At 37.0% G+C, this 26,801-nt stretch overlaps 1 protein-coding gene across 1 annotated transcript; it reads right to left on the minus strand.

The window, feature by feature from the left end:
• Nucleotides 1-1,835: 1,835 nt before the first annotated feature.
• On the minus strand, nucleotides 1,836-24,920 carry LOC306764861 (septin-2). Its single transcript, XM_079252149.1, has 12 exons — nucleotides 24,816-24,920; nucleotides 19,678-19,733; nucleotides 19,328-19,427; nucleotides 19,163-19,249; nucleotides 18,644-18,767; nucleotides 17,617-17,751; nucleotides 17,108-17,225; nucleotides 6,745-6,846; nucleotides 6,415-6,560; nucleotides 6,161-6,244; nucleotides 6,020-6,077; nucleotides 1,836-3,039 (listed from the first exon to the last, which is right to left on the minus strand). Exons 2-12 carry the CDS (start codon nucleotides 19,702-19,704, stop codon nucleotides 2,974-2,976), a joined length of 1,047 nt encoding a protein of 348 aa, XP_079108275.1. The 5' UTR covers nucleotides 19,705-19,733; nucleotides 24,816-24,920; the 3' UTR covers nucleotides 1,836-2,973.
• Between the last annotated feature and the right edge of the window lie 1,881 nt (nucleotides 24,921-26,801).

Genomic DNA, 26,801 nt, shown 5'->3' on the forward strand with positions numbered 1-26,801 from the left:
ATATGTGGATTACGATTTTGACCACAAAACATCAGCATTTGTGGTTTGTTATTTTCTATATGAGAAAAATGCATAAAAAATTATAACAAAAAACACTTTTCTACAGCATGAGTGCCTTTGTTTGCAATGTCTTTAAAAAAAACCAACTTAAATATTATTTATATCCAAGTACTTAATTTATCATCATCCATTTCCATTATCTTAGTATCTACTGCAATAAAAAAGGGTTTATTTCATTCTTTCACTTATCATAAATATTTTTATAGGCCTGTAAACAAATGCACACAACAGCATTATATATTAATTGAAAATCATTTAAGGGACTGTACAGAACATGGTCACTTATTCAGTTTTGTAAAAACCATCTCTGCAGAAGATCTGCAGCATTTAATGCTGATATTTTCCTGTGCTGAAAGCATTGTGCATCTGCACTGTCATTGCAGTAAATGTGCGTATAGTAATAGCACACTATAGTACACTGATTATTCTATCTTTTTGTTCCCTAAACATCCAGACATTTTGCTATTGCACGTTAGTATTTCTCAGGATTATTGCGTCATCCAAGCACACCCACTTCATGCAAATAGCCGTGCACTGTCATTACTTTATACACCAGCCTATATGCTGAGGACGAGGGGGGGAGGATGACTTGGGGTCACCAGAGACCCGACCTCCCCTGCAGGCTCTCGCGTGGCAGCTGTGTTTCAGATGAACAATGGACAGGACAGGTTTACTAAAAATATCAAGCAGCAGCTACTGTAATCAGGAAAATGGCTGATTGAACGTTTTGCGAAGGTAAATCCATCTGTCGACTATGACGGCAAAGAGGAGGAGCGGATGGAAGGATGCTGCGCTGGGTACCATGTTGGCAGCTTGCCTCTTGTGGCGTCGGCCTGCTCCACATATACGTCTAAAAATGAAATAACCCCCCCCCCCCCCCCTCCACACACACACTCTCTCTCTCTCTCTCTCTCTCTCCACGTCAGTCTGTGATGGCATGGCTGTCCATTTCCCATCGCGCCTTTATAAATATAGCTGAAGTTTGAAAAGGCGCACGTCGAAAAGAGACGAAAAAATGCCAAGATGTGAGATTTGAAATATTTCTCATGCTTCTGCGACCGACACGTGAGAGCATCCAGCAACAACAGATATATTAATGTCAACCAGATATATCAATGCATCAAATTAAACAAATTAAATGGTGTTTCCTACCTCCACGCTGTCCTCTATTGGACATCACAGGATGGATGGATGGATGGAGAGGAGGCGGGGCGCAGGTGCAGGGATGCAGCGCGACGCCCAGAGACACAAACATAAAGCAGTTACCGCAACGATCTTCCAGAAGAGGTGGGAGTTCAAATCCAGAAAGCACGCTCACCTGTTTTTACTGGGATTCGGCTTTTGTACCTGATGTTGGTCGTCATGATTGGCCGCTCTCCTCTCTCGATTTCACTGAAGCGACGGCTAAGCCTGCCTCGCCTCCAAAACCCGGACAGACAGCAGGAGGGCGGGCTGAGCTGTCAGATGAAAACTCCTCCTCTTCTTCCTCCTCACAGGCTCAGTCTCTAGCAGATGACTCTGCAGGATGCGAACCAGCAACCTCTCTGACATCAGTTTGCCATCTCAGAAACAACTTATGTGGATTATAATGAAAATTAGAATTGCATTAATGTTTGGGAGGATTTTGAAAAAAATATTTTGATTTGTAAATAATTTAGATATTTTAAGAAGCAATAATGGCAGCTGCATTAATGGATCACTAAATCAGAGAGGAAGAAAGAAGGGAAGAGAAAAAAACAAGAAAAATCACACCCAAGATAAACTTTTGTTTTCTTAAATTTTATTACAGAGAAATACAAAAGATGCTGACACTAAATAAGTAATTACTGACACGTTTTCAAAGAAATAATAAATTGTTAACTCAAGCTAAAGACCCCCCCAAAAAAAACCAAGTAAAAAAAAAACATTGATGTACATCAGTGACAGCACCATTCAGCAGCGGTGCTGGAGAAAAGTTAGGCTGTTTAGTCTGCTGTTTGCAGAAAGCTGGAGGGAGTTTAGATGTACTACAGTTAAACAGTATAGTATGTGATATTTTAAATGGAGATGCACAAATACAGAATAATAAAAAAAAAGCTGCATATGTAGTGTACAAACAAAAAACAAAAAACAAATAGGACATAGGTAAATACAGACAAATAACTTTATAAGTCTTCAGTCTGTTTGGCACAGATGGCTCTAGATAAATGCAAAGGCATGATCGCATCCTAAAGTTTGCCCGTTTCAGCATAAATGAGTGACATTAGTTGTTAACTGTAAACACATAGAAGTTGAACAGAAATCTGAATGTTTTCCTCATATTTACCAGTTTACATGTGTTTCACACTGAAGCAATCAGGCACTTAGGAACTGAAGCCACTCAATTAAATTACTCATACCCTGATAGAAAGCATGAAAAGGTTTTTTGTTTTTTAGAAAAAACTTTGTCTTTACAATATTCTTACTCAATCATAACCCGACAGAAATGAATGGAAACTGGTGTTTGCTGAAGCTGGAATAAAACTCATAAGTCACACATGTATTTTTGTAAACTCTATGAAACATTAAGGCAAAGCTGCTTTGTACCGTAGTCACTGGACAATGATCAAGACTAAAGACTAAATAAAAGATAAATGACACTGATCATTTTAATTGAAACATTTCCTATATTAAATTTTGTCCTGAATGACTGAACAGTTAGTTTCTGTGTGGATTGTGAGAGGAGCACTGACAGGAACCTGAAGAGAAGTAAAAACCTGTGTAGCTCCAGACAAGTGATGGATGGACTTTTGCACTGAAGACAAGGAGGTGGTGGAGCTCCTGCTGGGACTGCAGGGTGATGGTAGAAAGGATTAGCCAACCAGGTGTGTGTACTGTGTATACATAGGTGTTCCTCGATTAAGATCACCGTGCTTCCATTTGGCTTGAAGCCTGTCACTCATCTGATTTCATCTTCATCTGTGCTTGCATCTGAGCGATCATCTCCTGCATGCGCCTCAACTACAAAGAAGAACGAGGACAGGACTTACTGAGAGGTTTCAGGTTTATGACTGAAAAAAATGGCAATGTGTTCAGAAAAAAAGATGCATTAAATCACCAAGCATTTGTACAAAAAGCTGAAAAATAATCATCATTATGCAGTTTTTAGGTTGTCTTTAGTAACCACAATAAATCTTTTTAGAAAAATATTTGTAAAAACTGAATTTTATGAACTCAAACCTAAAAATTATTAAAGCTGTATTTAGTTTACAGAACTGAACACACTGACTGGCAGAGGCCCAAAAACAAGATGACAATAAACAAAGCTACTACTATAGGAAGCAAGCTGCAAGAATAAATTTCATTAAGCTTTATTAGGCAATCAATTAAAAAAGGTCCTTGTGTGGTTAGTCATTCAAATAAAAAGTAAATCAATATTTTATTCAGCTGTGATGGCAAGAGACAGATATTTAAATATGAATGAAGTAATTAGTTTATGTCAAACAACTGATTAATGCTGGCTGAAAGTAAAAAAAAAATGCAAATAAGACTGGCAAGTAAAAATACTTTAATCCTGATACAAAAGCCTTCACTGTTATGATTTAATGCATTTAAAGGTCTCAGTTTTACTTTGATCGTCTCAACATTTTCAACGTTTATCGCCATCTTGTGGCTGAAAATGTAAAAAAATCATGTAGGATATTTTTTTTTAACACGTTTCCATCCTGGGTTCACCATGTTCCAGTAAACTGAACAATCAGGTTGTTTTGAGAAAACTAAACATCTCTCCTTGTTTCTGGAAGCCTAATCATGGTTCAAAGAGAACGGTAATGAGCTTACAGTAAGTGACCATGTAAATAAATATCAGGGGCAATCCCAACTCCCCCCCTTTGTCGCTTCCTTTCCATTTCAGTGTTTTTCTTCTTCTTTTAGGGGTGAGGGGGTTAAGCTACTCTGGCTATCCAGACTTGCAACTAACCACTAACTTGATCAGAACTTCCTTGAAGAGAGTTTCTTTGTAAATGGGATCATCCTGCTTCAGTGAAGGACATAAACTAACAAAATGCTAAATAGATAGATGGGGTGAAAGGGAATAGGTGGGACTTGGACCTGTACTTTATTTAGGATTGTAGATTTTATTCACTTACATAATGATAAGAAATAATTTACTTTTTGTTCAGCGTCCTCTGCAGATAAATGTAGGCTTTTCTTTTTTCAATGATCTGGCGAACCCCTGAAATTATCTTGGGAACGCCCCAGTTGGGGAATTTTAAACTAGATATTTTTGTGTAAAAAAAAAAAAAAAAAAAAAAATTCAAATAAATAAAACTAATCCATTATAACATTGTTTGTCATTTGTATTGATTTTATTGATCTTTTTACTTGTCTTCTTGGGAATTATAGCAACAGAATGATGGTCTGGCTGTTGTGTTGTTTTTTCTAACTGAAACTAAGAAAATGTCTTGCAAAAAAAGTTTTGTACAGGACGCAAAATTAAATAGAATCGGCCTGAATATTTTCTCAGTTCTTTCTAGTTTATAGACGAATGAAGTTACCTGGGAAATTAACATATTTTGTTACTTAAGTGGAATGATTATGAATCAAAAACCTGTTTGAATCGAGAATCAATTCGGATTAAAATTGTCACCCAAAAAAATCAAATTTCCTATTTCCACAAAAATCGGAATTGAATTGAATTGTGAGTTGTTATATTCACATCCCTCACAATTAGTCAACCTGACTTTCTGCACAGTAAGCAGAGGATTTGCATCACTTCTTCACTTACATGCATCTTTCCAGGAACAGAAAAAACCAAACATATCTCTTTCCAAGAACGTTTCAGGAATATCTCTAATAAACAATGACTTATCAGTTCCTGTGTTACTAGGGAGTAACAATAACTGTTGAAGTATTTCTTCCCAACCAAACTCTGACATCATGTAAATAAATGAGTGCCTAACACACCCTCCCATACACTTGTGGGCTCAGTGTTATTGAGGTCATTCCCACCATAAAACCTTTGCAGGACATCCATGCAGGAAGTGATGGCATATCCTGCCAGGGCACATTGTTTACAAACAGCTTGCGATTAAACCCCACCTGCTCTTTATGGCGTACAGAAACACACACAGGCTGATTAAGAGCAATCAGGAAACAGGTTATAGCCTGATGACATGCAGGCTCCATGGCACAATACCCCCTCTTTAAAAATATGGTCACACACACACTCTGATTCTAAAGGCCTTAACACACCTACTCCAAATATTTCGTCCGAATAATTCATATGGTAACATTTTTGTATTGACATTCACATCAGTGATGAAATTTTGTCCAGCGATTTTATGAGTTAATTTTTCAAACTGAGGTCGATTTATCTTAATATTTGCATCTGACACATATGTAACCGACCAATTGAAGGAATGCTGACTGGTAGACCGGTTGTGAGCTATGCAGGTTTCACTTCTGCTGTCATTTCATTCAGACTTTGTATCATCATGGCCGACTGTCTTATTTCTTTTCTGCTCCTTAAAGCAAGGAGCCAGCTGCTAAAGCAGATCCTCGAAGTGTGCTACGGACATCCTAGAGTATGTCCTGAAGAATCCGTGGTCCAGCTTCATTTACTGGATTAAACAATGAAAGTTCTCCTCTTTTTTCTCTAATAGGATGTAGCCAGAGCTCTCTTTTTGTCTTTTCTTTTTCAGCATCATAACACCTTTGTCATGGCTTTATGTTGAATTCATCTTGTGAGTTTAAGAATTTTCATTATTTATTCACACTTTCACATCGCACTTGGTGTGAATAGACAAAAACCTGATAATTCATCTCTGAATTATTTGCAGTTTTGTGTTGCTTCTATTGGTTCAGGTATGTAAAGGCTTTGGGAAGAACGACCTAAAGTCTCCAGTGAAAGACGGCAGATAAGACTTTAAATGTTAAGCTGTCTGCTTCTTGCCAAATGTTTGAAAAGACCAAGAACATACAGTTTCAGCAATTTTCTTACCTCCAACTCTTTCTGTAGCAGAATCTGGTCCTTATCCACCACATCCTCATCCACAGCTCTGCAAGAGAAACATACATACTGTAAAAACTGGCAAAAAAAAAAAAAAAAAAACTCCTCTCGTTACATGAAGCAGCATCTCACCTGCCCGCCCTCTTCAGCCTTTCAGAGCGGAAGTTCTCATAATGCAGATCCTGAGTTACCTCCTGGAGGTCTTGCATGTGGGTCCTGAAACAAGCAGGAATATTTTCAGCACCTCACACACTAGAGGGCAGTAAAGCTCCAATTTAGATTCTTTTCTTGGGAGTCTTCCTCAACCGACTTGACAAAGTAAAAGTTGTGTTTTCAAGACTTCTCCTGAAAATCCACTTAAGGGTTTAACTACTAAGGAGACTCACACAAGCATGGTGCGTAATTTGAGGAAGTCATTGTGCTCTGGATTTTCAACTTCTACTACTCCCCAGGGGTAAAGGCGGCCTCGGATCTTCTTCCCCTTCACCTCAATCAGCTGATTGGAGCCAATCACAGCAAAGGGAATGCTTGCCTGGGAAATTAAGTGAAAAAAAAAAAAGAAATGAGGGGATGACCAGGGAAACAAAGCAAAAAGTAAGAAAGGTGAAAAAAAAAATATTAGAATGGAGAGGAAGTAAAGAGGAATGACAAACAGATGGTGTATATCAGTAAATCAACAAAGTGAAATGACAAGACATCAGCTCCAGTCTTCTCACCTTCAGAACTCTGGTCTGCTCCTTGAACTCCTCATCCTCGTCAGAGTCAGCATCAGGTAGCTGGTAAATTTTGATCCCATGCTCAGCAATCTCATCCAGGACCTGAGAAATGAGAATCAGAGAAACATGCAATAAGTTTAAGATGTTGTAACCTTAAGAATCAAATTGAATGATCGCACACTTACAGAGCACAGGCAAGTCATAGAAAGTAAAGCTGACCTTCATGATACAGTAAGTCACGACCAATAAGGACATTTTTCTGTCTAAATAAAAAAAAAAACGACTTTCATGCTTTATTGGTCCACTAGGTGAACAACAGATCCTTCCTAGTATGTTCAGTACTAATTAAACATTAATCTGTTAATTTACTTTGTACTTATCTTAATATGATGTAAATCTGAGATCAATACGTCTCACAAATGCAGCAGTTCATTTACAAAAAGCACAACCGTTCACCATAACCTAAATAAACCCATAAAACGGATGCCTTGACTGAGAACAGTGTATATATTATATTGGGTAAATGACAGCTTTTGCTGTGATGTATGACCAGAAAAAAAAACGAAAGCTCAACACAGTTAATAGGGGGGTGTGATTAAGTACCTGTTGTTGCACTGAGACGTTTAATTAAAATCCCCCCATGAAGGAAAAGTTGGGAAGGCGTAAAGTGTCAGCAGGTGAAAACTATGTGTGCATTTGAGTCCGAAACAACCCCCTTTATTTCTTCTGTGACCGGTGAAGAAACAATTGAAACAAAGGAGCTTTCTTCTCAGCTACCTCCGAGACAGATGTCAGTATTTATTATTCTTAACATCAAAGCTGCATTTTTCTTTTGTTTTCCCAAGAGCAGAATTTTTTTCATGCACAATGTGTCCTTATGCAATGCAGCCAAAAATGTCAAGTGTTGTTTTTGGGGTCTTTCATGTACTGTAGCATATAATGGGACAGTAATGAGTCAGCCAGGAGTGTAGGAAGTGAGCACAGGTTTTCCTACAGAGCACAGCTCCTGTCTGAGTCCTTGTTTTGGCTGTCGCTTGTTTTCTCAGTGAGCCCAGTACACAGTGTGTGTGAGAGATAGTGTGTGTGTGTGTGGTGAGTTAGACATTGTTGTGGGGCAGATCTAAAAACAAACAGGCTTTGCCGGACTCCGAGGAGAACGTGACACCAGACCCGAGCCTTCTTTTCCCTTTGCGCGGCTCAAACACAAACGAATGTACAGAAGCCTCCAAAATGGAGGCTGAATAAACATAAAACTGGTCGTGTAGCGCGTGAAGAATTTTGGGAAACTAAACACAGTGGGAAAATAAACACATGTAAAACAATTACAGGAAAAAATGCAAAAGAAAAAAACCCCCCAAAAAAAACAACAACCAATCCAGTCACACACAAGCAGATAAGATAGAGAAATTAAGAGGAAATATGTAATAAAACTAAAACTCAAACTGAAATTCTGTAAGAAACCAGTGGCAAAAACAGCCAACACACGTTGAAAGCAAAACTACAAAAAAACTATCCTGAAATTTCATTAGGTCATCGCACAAACAAGTCCGTTGTCTGTCATCATCTGATTCCAGACCCTGTTAATCCAAAATGGCTGTTTACCTGAATTATTCTGTTCTGTAACATGTGCTTAGTACGACCCGACACCTATAATCAAGACCTCTAAAGGATCATGAAATGTCAAAATCACCGCCTGCTGCAAATCCCTGTTGTCTCCTGCTGATTTACTCGACACAGTAGGCTTCAATTCCTAATGTTATACCAGACTCTCTTCAACAGTGTTGTATATTTTAGTTGGCAAAAAGATGTTGGCAGCAGAAGCCATTTTGATTTTATTACCATCCTGTTGGGTTATAATACACCGCTCACTCCCACCCCCATCTACTATATTATGGTTAGCTGTGCAGGTGCAGTCAGTGTTGTTATGGTAATGGATCAACAACAACTCCCAACAAGACTCCACTTAACGTTTCTGGCACACGTCACAAAATATGAGGAATTGTTTATGGAGTTTATCATGGTGAACAGTTATACTAAGTGTGAGTGTGGGGTCTGCTGCTGGTCAGTCAGAAAAGGGCTTAGAAATGACAAAGGTGGCCAATGAATAATACCAAACATGCATTTCCACAGAAAAGTCAGGCTGACTCTATCCTAGGAATAGGAGTATTAATCATACTGCAGTGGCTCTGTGTGAACCAAATTTGGAATATTGCAGGTCTATACATAGACATAATTACATATCTTGCTGTGGGAAATGTGGCTATGCATTTTTTTTTTAAGTGCACAGCTGGTTGAACCAAAACCTCCAATCACAAAGAAACAAGGTGCAAACCCATCATTAAAGGGATCAACATTTTTACCATGTCAAGCTGCCATGAGAACAATATTTTCACAATTTTCTTTTTCACAAGCAAACCCACATTAATATGAACGACTAAAAACATTCGCTAAAATTATTCTTATTGTTCAATGATGACCAGAATGGGAAAGAGGGGGAACAAATCTGTCAAAGGTGCAAAGAAACAAAATGATAAAAACACAGTCACAATAATACTTGTATGCCTCTTGAGGACAAAGCTGAGCTTTCCTTCTCTCTGGGCTGGCATGGTGTCCGCATCCTTCAAACAAAACTATAAGAGAACAATTCTTGGAAGTAGAAACATGTACCAGAGAGTTCCTAGAAAAAAAAAATCAACAATGCAAACAAGAGAAGGAAAAAATAAAACTAAACAAAATAAAACAATATAAGGTTATCTTAAGACTAATCAACTCTTACCGAAAGAAGCAACAGTCAGGAATTTTGTGGAACTGAAACAGCAATGCTTTTAAGTAATGTTTATGTAACCGTGCGGCAGACTGCCCACAGGAGTGAAACAGCTATTAAATAGCGTATCTAACCAGTTTACAGATGGGTTTTTTAAGCCTGATTTTTTGTAGTCAATGCTTAAATCCTTTAAAAAAAAAAAAAAAAAGCTTTTCATTTAATTCCTATTCAAATGAAGAGTACCAGTTTGTTGAAATCGATATGAGCATTAAACTGAGTGAAAAGTGAAGTTTTAAAGCACAGAGAAACTCTGTGATGATGGACCAACTGGTGGGACACTTGTTATGAGGTTAAGAGACTGGGGCCCTGTTTTTCCAAGGCTGAAGAATTTATTAAAGGAAATCCTGGTCATGGTGATTGCTCTGTGTTCTTAATGAGATTTCACAAGAACCAAACAGCTGCTTTCTTTGTACCTTGTAAATCCATTCATTTGCTTCAATGCAAGATCTGTGCACCTCAGAGGAAGAAAAAAAAGCAATGAAAGAGAAATGTAACCAGAGGTCACCTGCAAGCATTTCACAATGAAATAAAAGTTTGAGCTGTACTACTTTACACTAAATGGATGTTAACTGAACATATAGGGGTAAAAGTTTGTTCCATCTCCTCATGAAAGATGTATAAATTACCCACAGATGGCTTTCTGTAATATTCTGCAACAGAGATCCCTGATTTAACAGCATACACCGGTCACTAAACACAGGTCTGGCAGTACGTTTATAGAGAGGCACACCAGCAACGGGTTCATTTAGTAGAAATTAAGCTGTTGGTGTTTATTTAATGAACACATAAAAGCATTGTCCTTCTGTTTCTGCTCTGTAGCCTATTCTAAAACAATTTCCTGCATCAGATCATTGCTTTTGACAACGTTTGATCTAAATGAATAAGAGAAATTACAAGTTTTTTTTAAACCAGTTTAGAGTTTTTTGTGTGTTGACATGACTTGATCTGATAAACACCACAGGTGAAATGTGGATGATCTTTAGATGGAGGCAAAAATCCTTCTTCAGTTCACTGCTATAATGCCTTATATAACCACTACTATGGACTTGGTATGTTAACATGAACTAATGATACTTTGTTCTAAGAATACTGCCACTCTGAGGATTTCAGTTTTATATTTATTTATACCGTCAGGTCTCGTGTAAATAGTAAGTATAACATGATCACTATGGTTTACTTCATCACTTTCAGTTATATGTCTGAATGAAGCTGTATGGAACAATATTGTGAAAGTGATCGGTGTTGGAAAGGCCTAAAGGATAGGCCAACACCTATTAAATAAGTTGCACAGGTACAGCAACATGCTTGGAAATAAACCTTGATTACCTCCTGATTGTTTTCATAAAAAGCTAAATGAAATCAAGCTGAAATTTTATTTTACATAAATCACTGAGAAACTAAATGACAACATTGTCTTAATTACTGTGCAGATTTAAGTCTTTAACTACAAAAGGAAAGCCATGAATTCTTAATTCACTCTTAAAATGCTCAAAAGCAAATCTTCCAACAAAAATAAACAGTATACTTGCATGAAGATAAGAGTTCTGCACCGAAGTAATCAATCATTTAGAAAATAAAACACATAAGAAGCTAAAAGAGAAGCTCGACTCTTGCTACTCTCCTTTAGTTTCCAAATTTTAAGACGCAAGAAAAAATCCTTCGCTCTTGCCAGGAAACGCCTTTCAATTAACCAAATCTCCCCTGTCTGCAGGGAGCTGAACGGGGGTGAAGGAGCCCCAACAATACCTGATCTCAGGGGGATGGGGGGGGGAGATTTAGACCTCATACCAGGCTCTGTAGCCTACTGCTGCCTCACTTTGTATCCTGGCATAATCCGGTGTCAGAAAGGAAGAAAAGAGTTTGCATGTTACATACGTGCAGCTCCAGGAGTTCAATGAGTCATCAAAGAGCAGATTGGAAAGAGACGTAAAAAAATGAACACTTGTATGCAGTAAGGCACAGTAACACATTCTGGACAATACATATTTAACTTGTACACGTTAAAAGAGACAGAGCCATAACAGCTGGACATGCTGGCAACAGAAAGTAGGGAAAAGTCTTATAACCATGGTTACACACAAGCATCATACAATGCACACACTCTCTCACTCCTGTTCCTGAAGTTAAGTATTTGTACAGTTAAGACCACCCAGCTCTCCTCTGATCAAAGAGCATGGGGGAAATACAATCGAACTATTCATGTAATCTTGTATTTAAGTGAGATTTAGAGGGGGACAGTGTCGGTTAAGGATTTCAGTCACACATCGGGTTTAGTGACTTGGTCTCACCATTAAACAAAACAGCTATGTCTGACTCATTAGTAGCAGTCAGGTTGCGCTTTCTTCTTCTGACAACAAAGGATTGTGTGTAACAGAGTTGTTAACTCCACGAGGGAAAGTAGATATTTATTGTTTCAAAATCAGTAGAGATGTAGAGCATGCTGGCACAATGACTACAGGAGGGCAGAAAAATAAATATATCCGCGTGTTTGAAACACTGGCAGGAAAAGGGCCAAGCACCAGACCAAGGACTGACATAGGAGCAACTAAGAATGAAGTCATTACCACTCAACCTTTACACACGACTCTTCAGTTCACTACTACAGTGGAGCTGAACATTACTTACATACGTAGCTTATGCATTTTGTATGGCCTGATTCCCCCCCCATTCTGTTTAAAGAGAGCTCTGGATGTTTGAGTTTATTCTCTGTGTACAAACAGCTTCATTTCTGTTCAGGGTGCTACAAATAAACAATTGTATAGAAGAAGTTAACCAGTGATTATTTGCCCAAAAGGAAGCAGATTTTACACAGTGGGAATTTACTAAAGCAGCTCAGGGAGGCAGCAAAAAGTCAGATGATGAAAGAAAAATTGTGACACAGGGAGGTGAGGGGCAAAAATATGGTGAGAGGTAAATATTATATAGTAATAGAAGTTAAAAGAAAAAAAAGCTAAATAGCAGCCTGAGGCCTGTAGTTTTGTATAAGAACTGACATCTGTATCGTTAACTGCAAATTAATAATGATGAAATAATGAAAACGAATATGCTAGCTCGAGATTTAGAAGGTTTTTTAATAAGGATGTTCAATATTTGCTCTTTTTTTTAAACCAATATCAGACATACAAATTTTGTCCAACTCTTAATTCCTTATACTGATATAAACTTATACTGATATGATAGGAGCGAGTTGTACCAAACAAACTAGAATGTCTGGAAGACTATACATGACATCTCTTATATTTTGTCCTTTTGAGATAATTTCTAATTTTGCATATCAATGGCGATAATATCAGTAAGCCGATATTATTGGATGTCTCTATTATCCAACAGTGCATACAATCGTTTGAGAAGAAAACAATTATGTAAACCATAGATTAATTTGACCATTTTAAGCTTCTTGGATTCTAAATTAAATAATTTATCCTAAAAAAGTGTTTCATATTTTTGCCCCCAAATAAGAGAAAAAAAAAAAAAAAAAAAAAAAAAAAAAAAAAAAAAAAGCAACATCTACATGAATTGATTATATAATAAAGAGATTAAAAAAAGACAAACAACAAGCACATATCCAAGTACAAACAGGGACCATTAGTTTGGTTTTTAATCAGAATTCCAGTCCAAACTGGCTGTGTACTGGCCTCCATGTTCAAACAGAAAATAATCAGTAAAGTATTTTGAAACTAAAGCCTCATACAGGATATGACTGTAGGGTCCCAGACTGAGAGGATCAGCCCCTCAATATACCCTCCTCAGGGCAAGTTATGAGTCAGAGACCACAGTAACCTTAGTGAGGGAAATTGGTATTAGGGCATAAAAAAGAAAATAAAAAGACCACAAAAGGTAGACGGAACAAGAAAAAGGCTGCTGAGCAAGGCTCTGCCAGGAAAGGAAGGACTGGATAAGAGGGAAGCAGAACTAAGGGGATGAGAGGCAAATGATGGGAGGTTTGGTCACTGTGTTCTTTGAGCCTGATTGTGCAGGGCTGCAGGTTGTGTCGCTTCTATGGAACAGTCTTGACACATTGCAGGAAACCTATATTGTTCTATACAAGCTGTTTCCCCCTAATAATAACAGAAAGGACTGGAAAACCATTGAGGAAAGGAAGGGGGCAAATTACTATGAGACAAATGGTTTCAAATGGTGAGAAAGTGCCCTGCAAAAAACAAGCTAATAAATTGTGAGGGTGAAACACTCGGGCTCATCAATCATCCTCCGGCACTCGGCTTTCTGGCAGGATTTTGGCTGCCAGTGGACCTCAAAGGAGGGCTTGGAGCCTTGCTTTAACGTACAGGATTGTATGGCAAGAATCAGGCACGTATACCTAAGAGCCACTTAAAACTAATCTGATCAAAACAAAAAAATACTCAAGCCAGTTCCCCTGAGAGACACTTCATTGAGATAAATGTGTTTTTGTGATGCTTCAAAATTTACAGGCTGTTTCCATGTATGACAGGAAGTAGATTACTGTGACAAATCAGTAAAAGAAATTAGACTACAAAATAATTCATTCTGACAATCTGAAGCTGTCCGATTTTTCTGAATGCACCAGAAGACTGACTTCAATTATTCATGTTTATTTGGAAGAATACATGTTAAATCTAAACATAAAATCAATTAGCTGCGGGTTTAGCAGCATTCCAGAGCACAGAGCTGCTGTATTCAATCTACAGACTGATAGCTTGAATTTTATTTTATCATCTTATTTTCTACTTTTCTGGTTAAAAAAATGTCATTGTGTTAACTTTCAGGTACAGCAAGTGCCTGCAATATTAAAAGACACACATCTCCAGATATACTTTCTGGCCTTTTATCAAATCCACTTTCAACAGAAACTAATAAAAACATACAGATCAACCAAATGTTCTTCCATCAGTAGCAGACCTGATGGTTGCTAGGTCATCAGGTCTTACTGTCCAAAGACTGAAATAGTTACACTGACAAAACAATTTCAAGACTCAAGTCATAACGGGACTATCTGGTGAATCTTAAATATACAGCAAAAAAATGTCTGCACACAAGCATCCGTGTATTTATTTATACAAAACAGATAAAGATAAAAGTCATTCTCAGATTCAATGAGTGTGTTTTCTAGATCTCTCCTGCCAACTGTAGAATTGGAAACGTCTTTGGGGAATACTTAGTGGAGCATGTGAACAAACTGTTATACACACAATGTTGTGGACCGTTAGGCTGAAATAATCAGTGAGCTACACTTCGATTACTTCCCCGCTGTGCTGCCACTGGTTACAGGGTTTAGGCCCAATGTACAAAAACATGGAAAAAATAAGGCAAAGTCATAGTGAAACTTAAGACGGCTGACCTGCTGAAAGCTGACATTAGACTTCAGAAAGTTGTCATGGGGATTGTCTGTTAGCTTGTGGTGGGATTTAGTGTTAGCAGGAAACATGATATTATTCATGTTAAGTGCTAAACACTTAGAAAGTTCAAGGAAGGTCATAATATAAAACAGAGCTACAAGGTCCCTCTAGGATAATACAAAGGGGGATTTTTCCTTTTTAATGTTTGCAATGGTCAACATGCACAAATATTATTAGTAAGTTTATATATTTCCACACTGGGACAGATGTCAAATACTGTTATCTTGGAGAAACAGGATGAAAAGCATGTATCCTGAATGACCAAACAGTATTACACCAAGATGTTGCATCAGGAATTGGAAGCAAGTGGGTTGTGGTGGCTTAGAATAAAACTGAGCGGCTGCTGGAGAGAACAGAGAAGAGTTGGACTCTTGTCAGCCAACCAGCCTAACGCCTGCCAGACCACCGGCTCCGAGACCTGAATGAAAAGCAGGTGGGAGGTCTGGTCATGAGGGATGGTATGGAGACAGGCTGATTTCCAATTAAGAAAGTGTTAAGTAGCCTAAGATGGAAAAGTTGTCTTTGACTATTGCTCATTGAAACAGCTAAAACTGTAACCGGTGTCATTTTATTCATCACTGGTCTGAAAACTAGTTCACCGTTTTGTCTGAAGAATGTGACAAAATGCTCTAATAATGCATGAAACAGTTTCTCAGAGTCTGGAGTCAAACATATTTCATGTACAATGGCATCTATTATGATATAAAACAGAGCAGGCAACGTTTATATTTTTTTTTTTAAAGACAAAGCATCAATGTCTACAATACCAGAATCGCTCATTGTATGTTATGTAATATTCTAATTTAAATCATTCTAAATCTTAATTACAAATATTTTCATAGTGAAGAAATAAGACAGACTAGAAAAAGAGAAAAAAAGAAAAAGACTAATTACTCAACTTCATCACTGAGAACAAACAAGTACCTACATAACCACGAAATATAAAAGCTGCTAGTTTCAGAAAAAAATACAAATCATGATTATTTGTTTGACTTTTCTTTCAAACAGTGTTACTTTAACCTGTAATATATATACAAACTTGAATGATTGGAATGTTTCTGGAACAGAGTCATCTGCTCAGGGGTGAAACCCTGACTTGCAAGTTATTTTGACTGAGCAGGTACTCTGTTCTTAGTCCCTGCAGACTGCAGTCTCCACCAGGGAATGTCTACAGGCAGACAGGAGAATTTCAAGACCCAGGTGGCATAATCACATTCTCCAGGAGACTTGAACAGACGCCACAAGGGCACCAAGCCAAGCCCACCTCCTCCAGCCTTGAGAAAGGGAGGCAAACCTTGTTACAATAAGGCGTTTACTTCCTCTTAATTGATCTTGATGACCGGTGTTTCTTTCAATAATCTCACTTATTACTGAACTAAACCTCACAGAAGAAAAAGCAAACAGATGAGGAATAGGGATGGATTTAAAGTGGATTTAAAGATAAAAATAAATTAAATGTTTCATTGCCCAAGCCTTTAAGAGTCAAAAGAAAGACAAGGGGTGTCACAGAAGAAGGAAATCCTACTTACTAACTTTACATGTGAGAGGTTATCATCTAAACACACTGCTGTGAAGTGGGTGTGATGTGAGGTGCTAGTCTTTCCTTTTCCTTCTGGACAGCAGGAAGCAGAGAAGCGTGCAAGCAGACAGGCAGACACTTGGGTTAGATCCAACAGGAAGTATCTGGGATGGGTAAGAAGTACATGAGATGTACTTCACCTATATTATATATACACAATTTTCTTTTAAAATGTTTATCCCTCCTACTGTTTTCTCGCTTCTGTTACCACTTCCTGCCTTTTTAACAATCTGGCAGTGTCACCAAAAGCACAAAAGGCCAAACACCACTGTAATAAAAGAGGGAAGCTCATGCAAGCCGTCTCATACAATCACATGGATACCTGACACAGAAGGACGCCAAAAAGAATGGACACAAGATTTTCCTTTTTTACATGAAGATTAAAATGTTATGGATAAACCATACATCTTGTGTTAAAATAAAAACCAGTACAAGATTCACAAGACAAACTGAAACATGTGACATGAAATGTTTGAACAATTTGCTTTCCAGAAGTCAAATGTAGGGAGAAGGTCATTATATGCACTCCGCTTAAATAAGAGTAGATCCCTGTTTATCAAAGTTGTGTTAGTGTATTAAACTTACCCTTCTCTTCAGACGGTCCCTCTCTCTCAGAGTCAGTGTGTCCGCCTTTGCGATGACAGGAACTATGTTGACTTTGCTGTGGATGGCCTTCATAAACTCCACATCTAGAGGTTTTAGACTGAGTGCACATGTGGAGAGATGCAGGGGTTAGGACAAGACAAACATAAGTAGAAGACAGCAGACACAATAAAGCAAATGACTTGTAAAATTAAGAAAAAATGAAAAAACAAACAAAAAGCAAAGAAAACAAACATTAAAAACATGAAAGCATTTCACAACTTGGTGCTGCAAGACGCCACTGGGAGTTAAAGCAGAAGTCCAAATTATGCAGGGAACTGTAGGTCTAGCCAGAGCCTGAATCAGCTAAATGGCTGTGTCCCCATATTTCTACCTCTGCATTAATGACAATAATCATGTTGGAAAAGTAGAAAACTGACTTCTAACTTAAAAACAATGTCATTCAATCGTTAATACTTGTACAACAATGTTTTTTGTTTTTTTTTCCTTACCCGTGTCCAAAAGGAGAAATAAAATAAAAGCAGCAGTGCACCCTGTTGTCCACTATGTGTCTTCGGTTCAGGCCACTTTCATCATGGAGGTATCGTTCAAACTGATTGTCAATGTACTGGATGATGGTCTTGAAGCTGATTGAAGCAGAATAAGTGGTATAGTCTTCAGACACAGGTAATCAATTTGAACTGTTTCAGAAAAGGTGACGATATTTGTGATGTGAGGTGGTGGGCCCTTTGGCTGACAAGAATGCTCAGACTAAACACAGATGAAATATGAGCAACTGCTACAACTCCAGCGCAGCCTCACTAAGCCTCTAGTTTTACAGTGGACATTATCATAAAATAATATTCTACTTTTTTTTTTTAGAATGTATTGGTCAAAAATATCTGCATTAGTATTCATAAACAGTTTCCAAAGTTGAATGTAATCTATTTGTCAGAAAGTACAATATAAAATTCATATTTTAAATGAAAATGGTCTAATTCTGCCCAATCTTTCACAGAGAAAATAAGCTGTACAAACATACTTCCATGTGAAAGACATTTATATTTTTTCTGGAACCTTGAAACAACATTTTAAATATTTTAATCTTAAATGAACTTATGGACATTCAGTTGAAGAGTCTGTAATGTACTATAATGTGCGAGCGGTCCAACAGCCAACCTGAATTCTTTGTTTTTTCAGAGAAAGAGGAATGAAATTGCTCTTATTTTAGCTGCTATTTTACTTTCTTCAAACTACTGTAAACAACGTGAAGCTCCATGACAGTAAAACCATGGATATGCCAGGACAATAAACAGAAAATGGATTGACAGATTTGAATGCCATCCTCATGCTACTAGAAACAAGCAAAGAAACTAAAAAAAAAAAAAAAAAAAACTTTGGGAGAACAAAGTAATGGTAGAAAGTATGGATTTAGGATAAAACCTAAGGAACTGGAGCGGCAGCATGAAAGGGAAGGATTAGAGAATGGAAAGCAGACATGTCTCAAGTAGATATCACTTTTCAACAACACAAACACACCAGTCCTGGCTGTTGATGGCGTCGCCATATCCTGGGGTGTCGACTACAGTGAGACGAAGCTTCACCCCTCTCTCCTCAATTTCTACAGTGGATGCTTCAATTTGCACTGTTCTTTCAATTTTCTCTGAGGAGGAGAAAAAAGAAAAGAAAAACATTCAGCACAAGCAGATTCATAATAATATCTAAAATTCCTGTCGAAGTAAAGCGACTTGGCACAAAAGCCACTGAGATAGGCTCTGACAAGTTGTACACATCTTAAACACAAAATTCTGAGCTGTGCCATACAGATGGCCAAACGTATTTGCAATCTAAACAAACTGAGTTGTGCTTTGAATAATTGTTTTCAAGCCAGAATAAGTACTAGTCTTAAGTCAAGTCATAAGAAAGGCAGGGTCATGTTTGGAGACTGCGGCATTCCCAGCATTCCTCTTAAAATAATGCTCTGCTGGAGACCTTCAGCAGACATTTCTTCATTATTACAGTGTGCATGTGTGTATGCATGTGTACGAGTGTGTGTACCTGCAGCACCAGGGATATAGCGTTCAGGGTAGAGATCAGTGAGAAACAAGCTGTTTATAAGAGTTGATTTTCCCAAACCAGACTCCCCTGACAAAGAAAAGACAAAATAAATTTTCTCCAAAGAAGATATCTACTCTACATTAAAAGACAGCAGCGATTACTCACCTACAACCATTAGGGTGAATTCAAACCCCTTTTTCACTGACTTTCGATGTACTTGGTTGGGAAGGTTTGCAAACCCGACGTAACCTGCTGCATCTGGGAACTGAAGGCCATAAAAAGCAAACAAACGCTTCAGTGTTTGGAATAGAAAATCACAAGGTTTAAACTGGCAAGAAAAATGTGTAGTCCATCATATTTAAAAGGGATGATATTATGATTTTCTACATTTTACTATTTGATCTTTTCACCCCATAAATCTGCAATGAATATCCTGCCAACATTTGTACTTATACAGCATATCCTCCCTGATGATTTAGCAAATTATGTGTCGATGAGATTTTGATGTTACTCACCTTTCCTTTTTCTCCAGACTGCGACATGGCTATCCTTTACGGGACGTCTGATACTCCTGCAGGTGGAAAATTTATGCAAAATTTAATGGAATTGAGATTTTACAAATATATTAGTTAGTTAGATAAGATAGATAGATAAGATAAAATAGATAAGATAGATATGATAGATAAGATAAATGAATGCACTATAAAATTTTTGTCATTTTTATTGTTTTCCTTTTTTTTTTAATTAATCTTTTTACTTGTCTTCTTGGGCATGATAGCAGCAGAATGATTATCTGGCTACTGCGTTGTTTTTTCCTCATTGAAATGAAGAAAAATTCTGAGCAAAAGAAAAGTTTTATACTTTTTTTTTGGGGGGGGTTTTTAATTTACAAAAATCAGCAATATTGGAGAATTGTGAGAATCGCTATTTAAATAAAATCGGCACCCAAAAAATGGGAATCGAATCGGGACAAAAGTGTATCATCATACCCCAAATATATAGATAGATAGAGAGAGAACAAGTTTGTATGTAAGATGAAAAAACTGTCTTTTTGTCTTTATGTTTCAGTAGTACTACTGCCAAAGAAAGTATCTGCTAAATAACTGCTGTAAACTCAAAAAATGTCTGCATAGTCAGATCTGATGTCCACTCAGGGCGGTTTGACAGCACCACCACAACATAATTCCCAAAGGCATTCAAAGTGTTATAGTTTTGTGGGGCCACATGTTTTTGCCCCACTGTATTACCCTTTACAGACGACAGAGCGACAAAACCATTTGATAAATTAGTAACGTGATGACTGAACAGGAAGAACTGGCTCCATTTCATCACCAACAAACTACCCATTGACAGCTGGAGTGTGATAAGAATTAGATAGGAGCAGGCTGCCAAACAGAGATGCCCCATGATGATATAACAACAAGAGGAAAGAGGTGGCATGGGCACCATCATTACCATCAAGATAAATCTTTTGGGTACTATGAACATATGTTCAAAAATGGCTGGAATTGCTGGATGAACCTTTGAGTGAAGTAGTGAGCTGACCAACTGCCTTCCCAGTGTTATTGCAGACAATAACTGGTTACAGGCCTAAAAACACACCAAATACGATAATTGTGTTTTCATAGTTAATGGACTTCTAAGATAATACAGCAGCCCACACAAATGCATTCATATGCATCTAGCACATACACATATCCAAAGTGTTATTTCTCTTTATACTCTGTGGGAACCAACATTAGTCCAACAGTAGATTAATTAAACTGTTCCAATAACGCAGTTGTAATCTCACAAAGACAACACTACAGGACAGACAGGGGGAGGCACACTTCAATAATGCTCTCTTAATAATGGCCATTTAATTGGCCAAACTGCTGAGCTGCTTAAACACTCATATGCCATCAATGGGCCAAACTTGAGGGTGATTAAATGTTTGGACCAAAAAAAACACCACCTTAGAAAAGCCAAGGTTCTTGGCATGTGATGCCAGTTTACAGTTGATTTATTAGCTGGAGTTGTGCCATGAAGGGGAGGTTGAGTTAAAACTATTTAACCTTCTGACAAGCTGTGTGAAGAATCTGCACACCGGCTCCTCTTGGATTAAGTATTTTATAGAGTTACTAGAAACAGATACTATATTTGCACAATACGGACACTTGATGAGGTTGGTGGCATAACAACAAAGCTGGCAAGAGATCACAGATAAAGACCTCAAAGCTACTCAACATAATGAAGCAATGTTTGAGTCATGTAAGCAGCCTCTGGGGACCAAAGCTAGTGGTTGTGGGCAGGAGTACTGTAATAAAGACATGATACTGGCTTTAAGCTGTGGATTTGGAATAATATGACCCCTGAAGAGAAGATCCTTCTGTGTGTAAGAGATGGGGGTAGAAGATAAGTGGAATGACAAAGTCTTTCAGGTATGAACAAACCAAAGGCTTGTTTGTAACAGAGTTTGACAAAAACAGGAAATTGCTTAATAAATGAATGAACAAACAAATAGAGCATACATACAGTAGATGCAGCATATTATCTTAAGTATTTTTATTTTATCAAGAATAATATGTGTTGAATTTCCTGAATGCCTTGTCAGGTTGCATAAAGAAAAAAAATATTCCTTTCATACATTTGTCATGTAAAGTATTTTCGCAGTAAGTACATTTGTACTAATGTAATCAACATAACACGTCACACTGTCACATCCTTGTTACATCTTATATTCCTTTTTTTCTTGATTAATTTACATCTCTTTGGCATTTAACTCTATATTCATGCTTTGGACAGACCTTTTATTTAAATATAAAATGTACCTTTTTAGACTAATATTTTATGACCTGCAAGTACTTTTTATATTAGATTTGCCTTGTGCGCTGCTTTTATTTATTTTTATTTTATTTTTTTTTAAAGCATCAGTTCATTCAATTTGATTCAGTTCAGATTTAATGTAGCCACTTCAAAACAATGTCATCTCAGTGCAAATAAATAGAATAGTTAATGAAAATCAACAAGACTGCATCAAATTTTGAATTCGACCCAATCCTCCATCACGAGTGTGCACAAGGCGATAGTGGGTAGGGACAGGGGACGGCACCACCCCAAGACAAATTCCCCAATTCATTTACAAATTTATGAAAATAAGAGGGAAAAGATGAATTTGCTTTAAAGCATCATGATAAGAATTATTGTTATTTCACTTTTTTTTAAACTCCAATAAAACTCTCATTAATCCTTCTTTTGGTCAAGGTAGTTAGCAAGTAATAATACTGTGACTACGCCATTGTTGTTTCAACTGCAGTATAATCAGCATCAGTCAAACAACTGCATTTATAATCCAGATCTTCAAAGTGAAAGTGCTTGGTTTTATTCACTAACTCTAGACTGTTAAGAGACAGAAAATAAGCACACACTTATTAGTCTTGTATGGACATTTAGCTAACTGCCTTATCTCCATCCAGTATGACTGACTGGCAACATTGCCATATTATTTTTCAACCACAGTTTAAAATTATTCTCACTAAATTGTAATTTAGCAGTTTTTTTCAGTTTCTAGTTTTGTTTAGAGACTGATGTGAATTTTTCCTTTTCTTTAATGGGAGGGTACCAATACACTTGAACACCACTGGATCGGTTATCTAGTTTGTGGTTGGGTAGTTAAACAACAGTGTATTAAAATGAACTTGCTAATTGCCCAAAACAAAACATTCAGCTATATCATTATATAGTCAATAAGGAAACAGTCTTTTGCTCCAGTATCTCTCACATTACATTTGCACATATTTAATGCATCATTTGTGCCTTCTCGTGAGGGAAGTTTCCAACAAATCTGGACGATATAATCCGGTTAAATTCAACCATAGAACATACTGTAGGAATTCATTTAAAAATAAAAAAAGATCAATGACAAATGTGAGGTGTAAAACTTTCAGTCATCAGAGTTTCAGTAGTAATGATGATATATTACTATTTTAAATACCAACAATGATCACTTTTCTTGTGATAAAAAAAAGGAAAAATAGCTGCTTTTCAAATTAAGTTTTCTGAAAAATGTTATCTTTTATTTTAAAGTTAGTTTTCCACACACAAGTCATTCTGCTGTAGAGTATCATCATTCAAACCTGAGACACAACAGTGCAGGTTCACACCATGTCATCGTGAAAGAAGTTTCATTCACACCACAGCACAAAACGAGAGGAAACATCACCTTGTAGCCTATAGTTTCGGACAGATGTATCCCCTGGTGCTCCTGTGTTGGGCAGTGTTTGTGAGATAAGGTCAGAGGAAGGGGAAAGGTCATGGAGCGGTGAAGGAGTTGGATCGGAGTCCTGAAATGTCCTCTGACACAAAGAGAGGCTGTTTCTCTGATATCAAATCAATCTCTGTCCAGCGGGGTAGAAAGCTAAATTGTTTGCTGTAGTAAAGGCCAGCTGCCAAGCTGAGATTACAGCTTGTACGGTCTGTCATCGCATAATGCTCACCACTCAGTACAAGCGGAAGAGGAATATGCATGTTTTCACTGAGCTGAACACATAAGCAAAGATGGATGATTACTCCTCAATGGTGGCTCCCAGCCACATCTTAGACACAGGACAAATGTGTTATCGTTTCCTACAGTTATTGTAAAGTTGTCTGAAAGCAAAATTTACTATTTGTGCAAATTTAAAGTACAATCAAGTGAAACGACAAACAGATTTTAGAAAGCAGTTTTATGTTTATAGGTTACAAAAATGAGGTTTGCAAGAAATTTGTGAAAGTCAACACTGGGAAGAGACTATTATTGAAAACATTACACGAGTTCTGATTTGGAAAATACATATATGGTATAGGCTAATGCTCAAGGCTAGATTATCCAATTGACATTATGGGCACAGGCCCAGGGGCCCACGTCCACTTGGGGCCCATGTGAGCTTCACGTAGGGAAAATACCAGTTTGGACATATAACATAATGTACATAAAAGCCAGAGTTACACCACAGTGTCTAGTGTATTGCTGTTGGTACTGTTGGCTGAGAGATGTTAGAAATGTTGTTTCACAGTGTATCATTAACAATGTTGCGGTGGGCAAGGGGCCCCTGGAACACTCTGGGCCCAGGGGCCTGTGCACTTTTAATCCGGCCCTGCTACTGCTTACAATAAGTCCCTCCAGGAATTAAATAAAAGCAAAGAAAAAAGATATTTACTGGTGACAAATGTTATAAAAGCTAAAGAAAAGGAAGTGTGTATTTGGACAGGTGTGTCAAATAATTAGAGTGTATATGAAATGCTTTATTTACTGGTTAGGAAGTTTGAAACGTGTGAGGGCCTCTCAGTGATAGTTGATGTCCACCACACCCAGTATGTCTGTCAGGCACTCACTGTGTTTACCAAACGACATCTGATACAGGGTCACTCATATTTTTACAGACAGTTTAGAGAAATAAACAAAAAAACGTGACATCATTTCCGAGTTAAAACGTCTTCAACCCGATCTTGAAAGCAAAATCAGGGCAAAAACCTAGTTAAGGTCCCATGCCAAACTTTAGCATGCAACAGTTGTCACCACGGCTGGTGTCATGTTTCCAGCTCGGCTTTAATGGAGTCTTGTGTGTCCGCTTTGCTACGACTGAACTAAACAATTTATATTAAAATAGCGTTAAACGGCCGACTTGTGTCTTACCTGTGCGTGACTTTGAGAAATAGTTAATCAACCGGAGCCTTTTGCCTGTTGCTTCTGTCCCAGCCCAGGAAGAGAAACCCGGAAACTTCTTCCTCAAGCCCGCCCTCGCTCCCTAAGCTTTTCCTAACTATTGTGCGGCGTCACTGACGCCATTACGGCTCAGCGCCCAGGACGGCTGAACTGCAAAAATAGCCTACTCGTCAGATCCAATATGGCTACTTCAGTATCACAGTCTCTTCTAAAAGCTGACATGTAACGGGTCCGACATTTAGAAAGATGTTATTTAGTTTTTAAAAAAAAGTATTTTATTACAATTGCTTTTCAATAAACAAACATAAAAATATAGATATATTATATCCTCTATATCATAAGTGATATGCCATTGTTGATCCCCCATATATATATATATATATATATATATATATATATATATATATATATATAAATATATATATATATATATATATATATATATATATATATATATATATATATATATGGGGGGATCAACAATATATATATATATATATATATATATATATATATATATATATATATATATATATATATATATATATATATATATATATATATATATATATATATATATATATATTTATATATATATATATATGTATGTATATATATATATATATATATATATATATATATATATATATATATATATGTATATATGCATGTATATGTATGTATATATATATATATATATATATATATATATATATATATATATATATATATATATATATATATATATATATATATATATATATATATATATATATATCAACAATGGCATATCACTTATGATATAGAGGATATAATATATATATATATATATATATATATATATATATATATATATATATATATATATATATATATATATATGTTCTCTTATCTAAATCAGTAAATCCCGTAAGCTGTAAACTAGTCCTAAAAATAGCAATATCTCTCAATTAGACTACATGTATTCACAGTAATTGAAGTTACTAATTTAGACTGCTAATGTTTTTCAGTTCATGTTTTTTGTTCACCTATTTCACAGCACTCATAAGTAGGTTAACACCCAATTGTCCTATACACAATCAAAGTAAGCCTACTGATGGAGCATTTATTAACACAATATTATTGGACAGCAGACGCATTTGGGGGATCTGGGCTAGTTATTATCACACATGGCTCATGATACATGAGGCAAATGTTGCAAGACCAGGCATCCTTCAAAGGCCCTGGTGCGGTAGGTTAAATCAATTATATACAAAACAAATAAAAACAACATGAAAATAAAAACAACATGAAAACTTTTATTAATTAAATAGTAAGCCTTCAAGTATTAGAATACATTTTATTTTTAGTTTGAAATAAAAAACAGTTTTGCAGAATAAAAGAAGACATAGGAACAAATTTATCATTTTTTTTTAATAGCCCATCTCTTGGAGTAGTCTAACCATTTCAGAAAGGAAGAAATAGTCAAAAATAATAATGAGAATATGTGATGGTTGTAAGCTTCTTTCAATTTCAGGGTTTGCTAATGTAATTCAAATTGATACGTTTTATTATATCCTTTCGTCCCAGACAGTCATCCACACAGCGGAATGGGTGTGAAATGGCTTTGCCATTTATTGTATAGGCTTCAGACAATTAGCCTCCATGTCTGAAAAATCAATACCAAGCTTCCTGATCCCCATGACCACTATTTCTCAGCTGCTCCATAACCCTAAAGAACTCCCCGTCTCCCCCTTCCCGTAAAAACTCTTCACCCCCACTATTCTTTGTCCACAACTGTTCAAACTCACAAAGCGCTCTGGACCGCTTCATTCAGTTGCACAACTTCCCTGCATTTTCATTGGTCCCTTGAGGATGCGGCGACAGCGGATTGGAGGAAACTTTCTCCTGGAGTCCACACACCCCCATCTCGCAGATATCCGTGCTTCGGTGCTACTGGTATTCCAGTTGTTTTCA

Source organism: Telmatherina bonti, assembly GCF_933228915.1.
Source record: "Telmatherina bonti genome assembly, chromosome: 13".
Taxonomy (NCBI): domain Eukaryota; kingdom Metazoa; phylum Chordata; class Actinopteri; order Atheriniformes; family Telmatherinidae; genus Telmatherina; species Telmatherina bonti.

What these genes read in the sequence shown, in the direction of transcription:
- LOC306764861 (XM_079252149.1), bottom strand. Translation starts at nt 19,704, where the DNA reads ATGTCGCAGTCTGGAGAAAAAGGAAAG. An exon ending in ATTCACCCTAATGGTTGTAG is followed by an intron (nt 19,250 to 19,327) that starts GTGAGTAATCGC and finishes TTTCTTTGTCAG; the next exon opens with GGGAGTCTGGTTTGGGAAAA. An exon ending in GCCATCAACAGCCAGGACTG is followed by an intron (nt 17,752 to 18,643) that starts GTGTGTTTGTGT and finishes TGCTTCAATCAG; the next exon opens with CTTCAAGACCATCATCCAGT.